Genomic DNA, 12510 nt, shown 5'->3' with positions numbered 1-12510 from the left:
ACACGCACATCAACTACCCCTCGAAGAAAAATAAATAAAAATAATAATAAACATTCGCGCAATTTATATGTACAGTTTGCATGGAATTAGATGTATATACATACGTACACTAGAAAACTAGGGATATCTCTGCATCATCTGTGATAAACTTTATCAAAATATACATAAAGGCATAAGTCAAACAAAATACATAAAAATCACCCTATTATTTAGGAAAATTCGCATTAAGAAAAAAATTAAATTATAATATAAAATAAATAAAAAATAATCAGAGCCACCCTAGCCACCAAATTCCCATATATATATGCTCCAGCATATATACATCTCGCACTCATATAGCTAGCAACTTTATCTCTCAACAAATTTTTAACGAGCGAACAACGCCGTTACTTCATACGTATATACTCCGGACTGTCGTCAGATGCGCTGAAGCGGTACGGTGGGAAAAATAACATAAAATCCACCACACATAACTTGCATGAGATCCCTTCAAGCAAAAAAAATATATTTACCTACATTCCAAAACCGAACTAACGCGAAATATAAATCTAGAGATATCCCATACATACTATTTATCATACATACATATACAAGTATACGTACATAAATACTGGTTGGCGCCACTGCTCTCTATCCGTTGCGGTAAACACGCATCCGTACACACGGATATACAAAATATTTAAGCCAACGGTTCGGCAAAGTGTATATGTACATACATATAAATATCTACAGTCGCAATTAGCGCTGCTCTAGCGGAATTGAAAATCAAGTGTACTTTGCTTCTCTCAAAACAAAGGCAAATATACAGGCATACATACTGTGACTGTACTCAAGCAGCACAGTGGGACAAGCGCACAAATAACTCGCTTATAATACGGTGTGTCAAAACTCACCAATAATTAAAATTCCCTTAAAAATTTATTATTGAAGTAAATTTAAAAGTTAAAGCCCTCAAATTCTAAAGCAATGACAGAAGATAAGCAGGAAAAACTCGTAGCCGTATTAAGACTCGATCCAAATCGGAGGCAGACGAAGAGGAATTAGTGAATACTTACAAGAAATTCCTCTTTGAAACCTCAAGATTAGACAAATACTGCGAAAAATGGTGGAACATTTGCGAGGCGGACCATTCCGAAGCCGGATTAAAAACATATCTGGAGCAGCTGAATAAGTACATGGCTTTGGTGGACACAGCGCACGAGAACCTCCAGATGAGCACTGCAGAAGAAAAGACGCGGAAATCATGCGAATCGAAGTATGATGCATCCAATGACGCCGGATTGAGCACACGTTTGAGGGTAAACGAACTTCTCAGCAAGATCCAGTCGAAAACAACCAACAACCTCCCACCCTCGATGTTTATGCCCCATAACCAAACCAAACCCGGTAACTATCTCAAGGTACCCGCATGTGACACTGATATCTTCTACGGAGGATATGAGGAATGGCCGTCCTTTAGGGGCATGTTCACAGCGGTGTACATCAAGCATCCTAAACTCTCCCAAGCCCAAAAGCTTTATCACCTGAGACAAAAAACAAGGGGTAAAGCTGGCTTAATTATAAAAAATTACGGGTTAAATGACAACAATTTCGAACTCGCGTGGGATGCTCTGAAATCTAGGTACGAAAACCGTAGGATAGTGGTTGATAACCAAATAAAGACCCTGTTCAATATTCAGCCCGTACATAATGAAAACGGGGAAAAAATCCAAAGTATACAGACAACCATAAACAATTGTCTCTCCACTCTTAAAGCGAACGGTGTGACCACAGAAAACTGGGACCCGATGCTGATTTATCTCTGTTCGTCGAAACTCCCAGTGAAACTATAGCGTTGTGGGAGCAATCTCTAAATTCGCGAAAAGAACTCCCTCTCTGGTCAGAAATGGACCAATTCCTCACAACGCGATATGAAGTTGTGGAGCGTCTCAGTACCTATAGGCCAGGGAAACCAAAAAATTACCCCAACTTCACCCAGCGAACCTCAACCCCAGGAAACCAGATGCACAGCTTCAAAAATAAAACTCACTCCTTCCATACTGATTCAAAGAGACAGGTTTCGTGCAAACTGTGCAACTCTAATCACTCCATGATGAATTGCATAAAATTCAAAGAACTTTCGACTTCTGATCGAAATAAATATATAAAAGAAAATAATTACTGCAAGAACTGTCTAGCATATTCTCACCTAGAAAATGAGTGTCCAAGCAATTTCACATGCGTGTATTGTCAAAGGCGACACCACTCCCTGCTCCATTACTCGACGAATACCCAAACGTCGGGGGCTCAAAAACCCACTAAGGTAGTCAAGACACCCCAAGTCATCAATCAAACCCGCCTCTCTAGCGCAAATCAGACTACCAAACCTCAAATCAAGCCAAATGCAAACCACAATAGCAAGGAACAAATTCTCTCACATTTCGCGAGTAACAAAGAAAAAACCTTACTACCCAATATTACATAATGGTGAAATAGTTCAAATCCGCGCCCTTATAGATCAAGGATCTCAAAAGACGTTCGTATCCTCCCGCATACAAAAGCTACTTGGTCTTACAACTAGAAACACACATTATGAAATTCTAGGAATGGGCGGTCGAATAGTCCAAAATTCGAACAAAGTATGTTCAATTACCCCTTGGCTCGTCAGATTTGCAAATCAAAATACCTGCAACTGCGATAATATTGCCTCAACTGACTCATTTCCTGCCCTCAAGAATACCCATCGTTGCCCCTAGCAGACCCCAATTGCTTCGCTCCTGCCAGAATCGATATGGTAATAGGTAGCGACCTTATTCCACAAATTCTACTTCCAGGACTTAAACCTAATGTTGGTGGAAGCCTGATTGCCCAAAACTCCATATTTGGGTGGATACTAAGCGGCCCACTAACAGAACGAGTTTCAACATTCTCCACTCAAATAGTTGAGAACCCAGGCGACTCATTAAACGATCTCCTCAGGAGATTTTGGGAGCAGGAGGAGGTTCCAGCAGAATCAATTCCAACGGACGACGACGCCTTCTGCGAGGAGCTATATCAGCGGACCACTTTTCGAAGAGAAGACGGACGATACGTAGTGAAGCTGCCATTCAAACCCTCGTTTCCCGAAACAATAGCGTTAGGACACTCAAGACCAGCAGCTCAACAACAATACCTAAGCGTCGAACGAAGCATAGAAAAAAGAGCCGAACTACAACCATATTCGAAAGTTCTGGGAGAATACATTACTCTGAACCATATGGAACCTTGCTCTTCGCATGAGATAGTACGTGACGGCAAGTACTTCTCGTTCTACTTACGCCATCATGCGGTCTTAAAACCCGATAGCAAAACTACTAAGGTCCGAGTAGTATTTAACGCTTCAAAGCTCTCCCACTCCGGCATCTCTCTCAATGACGTTCTCCACACAGGTCCCGTTCTACAAAATGATTTAATGCTCGTAATTCTCAAATCGCGTCTCTACAGATATGTATTTAACGGCGACATCGAAAAGATGTATCGCCAAATATATGTGTATGACGAAGACCAGGACTTTCAGCGAATTCTATTTCGCAGATCTCAACAGGGTCCAATAGAGGACTTTAAATTAAAAACGGTGACGTTCGGCGTGAACTGTGCGCCATATTTGGCCATAAGAACCCTCCAAAAGCTAGCCAAAGACTCTCAAGAGGGGTACCCCAGGAGCTCAGAGATATTAACCAAGGAGACATATGTCGACGACATCCTATCTAGAATCAACCCGCGAGTCTTTACAACAGGTCTCCGATACCCTTAAACCAGCGGGGTTTCCTCTCAAAAAGATTACCGCGAATCACAAAACTATCTTAAAAAACGTTCCTCAGTCTGATCTCCTTGAAACCCAATTTCTGCAGTTCCAGGACACTAGTTCTACAAAAACCCTTCGAATAAAGTGGAACGCATNCTGCAGTTCCTGGACACTAGTTCTACAAAAACCCTTGGAATAAAGTGGAACGCACTCACAGACACCTTCTCATACTCCGTAGACCCGCTTCCGAACACAATCACGGCCACGAAACGACAGATCCTCTCGTCTGTCGCGAAACTTTTCGACCCGGCAGGGTGGCTAACGCCCATAATGATTGTAGCCAAAATGCTCCTCCAACAACTCTGGACGGAGAGAACAGACTGGGACGAAAACGTTAAGCCTGGAGCATTTTGAAAATGGAACGCTTTCCGGGAAAATCTCTGCGCAATTAAGGAGATATCTGTACCCCGATGGGTACAATCTTCCCCAGATAAGGCAATTCAAATACACGGTATCTCAGACGCCTCCGAGAAGGCGTACTGCGCCTGCGTATATCTAAGAGTTCAGCACGGAGACACATCTATTTCCTCCCAGCTACTTGCGGCAAAGAGCAAGGTGGCCCCTCTGCAAACTGTGAGTCTCCCCCGTCTAGAGCTGTGTGCGGCAGTTCTTCTCTCCAAACTAGTGACACAAATTCGATCGCAACTGGATTTGCCAGCTCATGAACTTACTTTGTGGACCGACTCCTCCATCGTGCTCGCTTGGCTGGAAAAACCACCATGGACCTGGAAAACCTACGTGGCCAACAGAACATCCCAAATCCTCAAAGATGTCAACAACGCTACGTGGCGCCACGTCTCCACCACCGAAAATCCAGCCGACTTAGGAACAAGAGGATCCCGACCGCAAGATTTGGTAGAGTGCTCGCTTTGGTGGAAAGGCCCGGAGTGGCTAACAAAGCCTCCTGCGTGTTGGCCCCAAGTAACACCGAAGAGCTCTACTCCCCCTGAAAAGAGGCAAGTGGAAACGTTTCACGTAACAGAAGGCGACGACCTCCTCGATCGCTTCTCTTCCTTCTCCAGGGCCCTCAAAGTAGTTGCGTACATGTATCGTTTTATTAAAGGAACACAGAAATCATCAGTTCCCCCCACTACTTCCTTATCCCATGAAGAAATAAATCAGGCCAAATTACGACTCATAAAAACCGCTCAATATAAATATTACGGACAAACTATTGTAGACTTGGAGACAGCCAAGCCAGTCAGTAAAAAATGTTCTTTGTTCTCTCTGAACCCCTTTCTCGATAAACATGGCCTTATGCGCGTGAATGGTCGTCTATCCTACGCCGCTCTGACGTATAACGAACGTCATCCAATCATAGTTCCAGATAAATCCAGATACTGTACTCTTTTCCTAGATTTTCTTCACTACACTCTACTACATGCGGAAAAACAGCTGATGACACGCATGGTTCAGCAGGAATATTATATCCCACGACTCAAGCAAAAGGTGAAGACTTGCATTTTTCACTGCAAGGTATGCACGATACTCAAGCAGAAGATGCACTCCCAAATGATGGCTGCCTTACCACCAGAACGGTCGACATACTCGCTCCCCTTTCACACTACTGGTGTCGACTTTGCCGGCCCATTTATGGTTAAAACGTCAACCCTACGACGAGCGTCATACTCCAAAGCCTATGTATGTGTGTTTGTGTGTTTCTCCACCAAAGCCATTCATCTGGAGCTTTGTTCCGACTTGACCGCTGAAGCATTCAAGGCAGCGTTTGCCCGATTCGCCGGTCGTCGAGGGATCCCCAAGAAAATCATGTCTGACAATGGCAAGACGTTCATAGGAGCACATAGATCCATTCAGAGGGAATTCTCCGCGTTTGTCCACGAAGTCTCAAAGGAAGTCGCTGAACAGTATAGCTACCATGGCCTTTCATGGCAGTTTATTCCCCCATACGCTCCTCACATGGGAGGATTGTGGGAAGCTGCGGTTAAGAGCTTCAAGACCCATCTGCTAAAGGTCGCTGGAAATCATCATTTCACTTTTGAGGAGTTCACCACTCTCCTTGTGCGCATTGAAGCGGTGCTTAACTCCAGACCGTTATCATCCATGTCACAGGATCCTAGCGACTTACTTGCACTGACTCCAGGCCACTTCCTTCGCGGCGCCCCACTCCTTTCACTCCCTGAACCTAACCACGAGAATCTCTCTCTTATTAACAAATGGCAAAAACTCAAAGTACTCCATCACCAATTCAGCACACGATGGAAGAACGAGTATCTGAAGGAGCTGCACAAGAGGCATAAATGGAAGGGGCAAGAGCCGAACCTGAGAGAAGGAGATCTAGTTGTCATTAAAGACGACCTCCTACCCCCCAATGAGTGGCGCCTCGGACGCGTCACAAAATTACACCCCGCTCCTGATCAGAATATTCGCGTCGTGGACATCCGCACCCAAGCCGGAATTGTCACGCGAAGCATAACGAAGCTCTGTTTACTACCACCTGCTTAGCCCAATCGCCCTATCTGTAGCTTACAAACTCATAACCACTACATGTCATAACATACTCATCCCCGCTTTACACTTGTCCGCATTAATTTTCTTCACAACTAACAACGTACTTCGATGTATCTTTACAGATCCAGAGAGGAGTTATCCAAGTGTCGGCTCTGTTGTCGCAACCACTCGTTGTAGATCTGCAAAGCCTTCCTCGCCATGACGCCGGGCGAACGATTGGAATCAGCACGGGTGCATCACTACTGTGTGAACTTCCTGGCCACCTCCCATGCCACTGGGTCGTTCGACTCCCGACGCAGTTGTCGTCGATGTGGTCGAGCACATCACACACTGCTCCACCGCACCTTCTCGCCTCCACCAAGCCGCAAAATTTAAATCAAGGAGAGGCATCCGAAGGGCCGCTTCTAGCCTCCAAGCCCGAATTGAGCGCGCGAGGAAGATGAAAAAATTGATCTCCAAGACATTGGCAACGTTGGAGGAGCTTCAGGAGTTGTTGCTGCTCACCACTCCGCAGGCCCGCCGGCATGTCGAGGACATGGACCTCAGCGAGGCTTCAGTTTAAATTTGTTTTGTTTGTAAATATTGTCATGGACGAAGCGCGGCAGCTCTGGCACCTCCCTATTATTGTAACTCTTCTAGTACTAAACTCAAAATAACTATTGTGAATCTTGAATACTCTGAATAGGTTGCCTAGTAGGCATGTAATAGGCTGCCTCTCACTTCTTTTTTTGACTTGCTACCAGCCAGACTGCCGCTTCGCTAAATATTCCATTTTTGAAATTCCACTAATTTGTAATCGCTAAACAAAAACCGTAATTAAAGAAAACTTGTATGAATTTAAAGGAAGCAGTTGCGTTTTTCTTTACTCATTGTCCAACTCACTCCAGTAATCACGGATTCGTGATCAAGTGCGAAGAGCTTGAAACACTGGCCGACAGGAATAACGTCCGAAAATTTTATCAGAGAGTAGGCGACTTAGTGAAGGTTTCAACACCAGGGCGAACTCCTGTAAGAAAAACCATGGCGACCTAGTGACTGATGTCCAGAACGTAGTTAAATTATAGAGGGAACACTTTTCCACCCTACTGAATGGTAGCAGCACTGAAAGTAGTGGGGAAAACGAAAGCGAGCCCCTAGTCGATGACGATGGAGTCGACATCCCACCCCCGAATATGACGAGGTACGAATAGCGACTACGTGGCTGAAAAACAGCAAAGCGGCTCGAGCTGACAGCCTGCCAGCCGAGCTATTCAAGTACGGCGGCGAAGAGCTGCCAAGGTGCATGCATCAACTCTTATGCAGAATATGGTCAGATAAACGTATGCCCGACGACTGGAATTTAAGTGTGCTCTGCCCAATCCACAAAAAAGGCGCCAACTATGGCGGGATCAGCCTTCTAAGCATAGATTTTAAGGTCTTATCGAGTGTATTGTGTGAAAGACTGAAGCCCACCGTCAACTAGTGATGTGCGGAATTGTCGGTACCCAATACTTTACAAAAATTTCGGTATCCAATACTTCCTATTCGGCAGCCGAAACCGATTCACTGCATTAAACCTAAGGCACTTCGCACATTAAGCGCCGAATCATAGTAGTGTAATCGAACACATGTATTTCAATGAAGCTCTGTACATTACGATTCATAATCATGTTTTCGCCTAATCATAAAAGCTTCATAAATCGAAGCGCCCAACAGTGTAAGGCGCTTGCCGTTTTGAAATCGTCATCTGTTTACTGTTTTGTGTTGGAAATAAAATTTATTCGTCATTTTGGGAGGAAGTAAATAAAAATTAATGATTTCGAGCTGAAATTCGTTCAAATGGTATTGAACCATAGGTGTTTATGCAATATTTCACTGCAAAAATATTTGCGGAAGTGTGTAATTGAGAAAGAACGGGCAGAGAGTGTATAATGTGTGGTATGTTTTTATTAGCTGGTGACTAATGTATGGCGCGCAAGTGTGCAGAAGTCGAGTCGTCATGCATTCGTTTGGGTATGACGAAACGATTACACTACTATAATTAGGCGCGTAATGTGCGGAGTGCCTAAGTCACAATATGCATTTGAAGTTTGGAAAAAAATTATTTCACCTAAAAAACACAAAAGTTAAAAATAAGACGATGCTTTTCTTAAAAGATGAAAAACATTTGACACATTATTAGACCTTTTAATGCGTTATACCTATGCTAGTTCTCTCTTCAAAGAAGACTTATTAAGATTTGCGTTGTGGCGAATGTGTACTCTCGAAATTCTGGTTGGGTAAAATTTTAGAGTAAGGGAACGTGATATTTAGGTGAACCTCCGTAAGATTTTTTATGGAAATCCCCATTCCAGTTCTTATTGCATCACTGTCATAAAACCTATTCGGAAAATTTATATACATACATTTATTATTTTATTCACGATTATAGGCTGCATCTATTAGCCCCGTATGCGAGGCTCCCCTGAACTGGTTTTATTCCATATTTTTGGCTGTTGTGCGCTCCTAATAGAAATTTCAACCTATCGGTACCGAGTATCGAAAGTATCGGATACTTTTCAAATCGCTACCGAGTATTGATCATAGGGAATTCGCACGAGGCAACAAAAGTTGAATACGTAGTTNCCAACTTTGTTGAAAGCGATTAGTTGAAAGGCCGTTCGGACGAGGCGATTTTTGCTTTCAACTAAAAGTTGCCTGAAAAATCGCCTCGTGCGAATGCCCTATCAATACCTAAAAGTAGCGACTCAGCACAGCACTACCGTCAGCGAACTGATTGGACCTTATCAGTGTGGCTTTAAACCTGGCAAATCCGCCATAGATCAGGTATTCACAATACGCCAAATCTTGGAAAATACCCGAGAGAATAGGATCGACACGCGCCATCTATTTGTCGATTTCAAAGCCGCTTACGACAGCACGAAAAGAAGTTGTCTTTATGCCGCGATGTCTGAATTTAGTATCCCGGCGAAACTAATACGGCTGTGTAAAACGACGTTGAGCAATATCGTCAGCTTTGTCAGAATTGGGAAGGACCTCTTCGAGCCGTTTGATACCAAACGAGGTTTAAGACAAGGTGACTACTTTTCGTGTGATTTCTTTAATCTAATGTTGGAGAAGATAATAAGAGCCACAGAACTGAACCACTCAGGCACGTATGTCGACCTCATCGATACTGTCGGAGAAAGTAAGGGCTACGTCTGTTCTGCCTAGACGACTTCGTTTATTTGGGAGTGAGAGAAGTAAAGTCCTCTCTCGTCGTACAGAGATCACACTCTATAAGCCACTGGTGTATGACGCGGATGCAAGGACAATGAAACGGCTCTTGGAGTTTTCGAGGGAAAGATTCNACGACTTCGTTTATTTGGGAACCATCATTAACACCAATAATAATGTCAGCTTTTAAATCCAACGGAGAATCACTCTTGCTAACAAGTGCTACTTTGGAGTGAGTAGGCAATTGAGAAGTAAAGTCCTCTCTCGTCGTACAGAGATCACACTCTATAAGCCACTTATCATGCCTGTGCTGGTGTATGACGCGGATGCAAGGACAATGAAACGGCTCTTGGAGTTTTCGAGGGAAAGATTCTGCGAAAGATTTACCTTTACGCGTTGGCGATGGCGAATATCGCAGACGATTTATCGATGAGCTGTATGAGCTTCACAACGTTATACCCCCTATTATGAATTCGTACGATGCACGATAAATGCTTACATTCTGTTATTCTATATTAGGAATTGATTGTGTCGTATGAAATCCGGTAGGTAGCGTAGCTGATTTGTGCTGGTTCGCAATAAAAAGTGAACAAAAACCAGAGAACGTATATTTATAGAGAAGGTCCAAGAACTGTGAATGCCACATTTTTCGAGCCAACTAAACTGGCGAAGCGAATTTTAGGACGACAAATATTTGGAATACTTAACAGCGAATGCAAAATACAAAGCAGAAAAGAAGAATGTTAACAGAGCTAAATCTCACGAGAGCATTTGGAATGTTAATTAAATATGAATATTGATGATTTTTGTTATATTTTGGGAAAATTTTCAAATAGAAAACCCAAGTAAAAGAAATTAAATTTTTTTTCAATGATTTGTACAAGTAACATGAAATTAAATCGAAAATAGTATAAACATTTTCCGACTTTTGTGATATTTTATTAATAATTGCAGATAGAAAAGTCCCATGAGTGTTTGTGTTTTTTGTGAAAATATTGTTTGATAAAAAAATCCCTTTTTTCGGTGATTTCTACAAATACCGTGAAAATAAATCGAAAATGTTATATAGCATTTTTTCGATTTTTGTAATATTTTGTTATATTTTCAATTATAAAACTTTATTAGTATTAGAGTTTTTAGGAGAAAAAATAATTTCTTCTCGGTGATTTGTACGCACAACGTTAAAGTAAATCGAAAATATTATATAACATTTTCCAATTTTTGTGTTATTTTCAATTAAAAAACTATTGGTATTGGACTAAAAAAAAACCTGTGAAAAGAATTGTTTTCCTTTTTTTGTAGAGATCTCACAAAACTAAGTCGGAAGTCTATATGAATTTTTTCCATATTTTCTATATTTATGGAAATAATTCAGTTTTTAATTGTTTTCGACTTAGAAACTTTTTTTAAAAATACTAAAAATCTGAAAACGTCCGATTTTCCCAGCAATTAGTAAAAATCTCGCTAATCTAAGCCGAAACTATTTAAGAAATTTTTCAAAATTTTCAATATTTAGGGAAATAATGCAGTTTTCAAATCTTTTCTAGTGCAAGAAGTTACCATTGGATGGGTGGCAGCTTCGCTACTCATGTACATATTTGTCCCCCACATTGTCATTTACATATCTAATTAATTAATAAACCTAAATTTATAAAGCACATATTTGTAAACTGCATTTCATTGATATTACCTATTTCTGATACCAAATTTTTCATGCATCTACAAAGACAAACAAATGAAATGTAAGTATGTATGCATTTATAAATGTACATAAGTACATACATATATACGATTGTTCTGCTTTCGTCTTCCCCGCGCCGCTTCCATCTACACAAATTATTCAATTTCTGCGAATCGCCACCAGATTGGCACGTGCGCGAAACCATTAACCCTACGTTTGCGAAATATTTAGATTTTCGCATAACTTTGCATTGAATATGGCAATACTTGTACATTTTGTATGGAGAATAATATTAATTAATTTAAAATTCTGCATGTAACCATGTTCTCGACGATACATGTAACTTTCATCAAGATTAACCATAAAAATTGTGCTTCATTAACAGTTGGAACCAGCTGAAACCAAAAAAACCATGTCCGCTAAAATGGGTTAAACACTAACTGGAATTGGCATTTTTTACACGCATACATGCATACTTTCATATACACATGCACAATGGAGTACCACTAGCTTGGACATTGCATTGCTTGTACTTTGATGTGTTTGAATCTTTTATGGTACTGAAGATTTGCTTACGGTTGAAAAATATTAAAAATCGTCCGTGCATATATGTAAATATATTTTTATAAACGCTTTGAAGTATAGAAAATTGTAATATTAAAAAATAAATAAAATAATTTTTTTGTATATATATAAATTTTGTTCAAGGCACATTGACCCACCTGTACAAAAATTGTGGCGCGGCATGGACAAAAATTTTACAATTTCGGACCGAAAAATATGAAAACGAGCTAAGTTGCCACGTTACATCTGTGGACTTCCGATAAAACCACATATTTTTGTGGTTTTAGAAGTTTTGGTTTTATTAAAAAAAATCAATGTATTTTCCAGCAGAAAACGTACACTTTTATTTAATGTTTATTAAAATTACATCTCAAAAACTAGTTAATGATTGAAATATTGATATGGAACATAGAAATAGAGTGTTTTGCCAAAAATTACCAAACTAACTAACTAAATAACTTATTTTACTGGATATAGAGAAATAGTTGCCACTTTTCACTTGGCTGGCCGAGATTTCTTCATTTTAAGATTTTAGAATTTTTGTGTCGGATTGAAAAAGTTGCGCTTGAGGGTGATGAATTTGCGGGGAGATGTGCTGCGATTATTTTTATGAATGAATTTACTTGGCCTTGAGAAATACGCGCATGCGTTTATGAAAGAAATAGTTATTGTTGTATTTGAGTATGCGTGTAATTATGTGCATATGTATGTATGCTGCCGTGAGTTGTACATATGTACATTTGTATGTATGTGCGTAGCATTTTGGCAGTAATATGCA

General features: G+C 41.0%; 2 protein-coding genes across 2 annotated transcripts in view; both read left to right on the top strand.

Annotated features, from left to right (window-relative positions):
• Positions 1–11582, top strand: part of LOC108374749 (protein MCM10 homolog) — a 26269-nt gene extending 14687 nt beyond the window's left edge. The window contains exon 2 of the mRNA XM_017630766.1: positions 11554–11582. Within this exon, the coding sequence (XP_017486255.1) occupies positions 11554–11567 (14 nt within the window). The 3' untranslated portion in view covers positions 11568–11582. The remainder of the gene's footprint in view (positions 1–11553) is intronic.
• Positions 2767–3912, top strand: LOC108374748 (uncharacterized). Its single transcript, XM_017630765.1, has one exon. The coding sequence runs from the start codon at positions 2771–2773 to the stop codon at positions 3770–3772; it is 1002 nt and encodes a 333-aa protein (XP_017486254.1). The 5' UTR covers positions 2767–2770; the 3' UTR covers positions 3773–3912.
• Positions 11583–12510: the final 928 nt, after the last annotated feature.

The sequence above is a fragment of the Rhagoletis zephyria genome, unplaced genomic scaffold, assembly GCF_001687245.7.
Source record: "Rhagoletis zephyria isolate East Lansing unplaced genomic scaffold, Rhagoletis_zephyria_1.1 Rzeph_scaffold_08099, whole genome shotgun sequence".
In the NCBI taxonomy this organism is placed as follows: Eukaryota; Metazoa; Arthropoda; class Insecta; order Diptera; family Tephritidae; genus Rhagoletis; species Rhagoletis zephyria.
The sequence above is the reverse complement of the archived record's forward strand: the minus strand, read 5'-3'. Positions and strand labels throughout refer to the sequence as shown.

What these genes read in the sequence shown, in the direction of transcription:
- LOC108374748 (XM_017630765.1), top strand. Translation starts at nt 2,771, where the DNA reads ATGGTAATAGGTAGCGACCTTATTCCACAAATTCTACTTCCAGGACTT.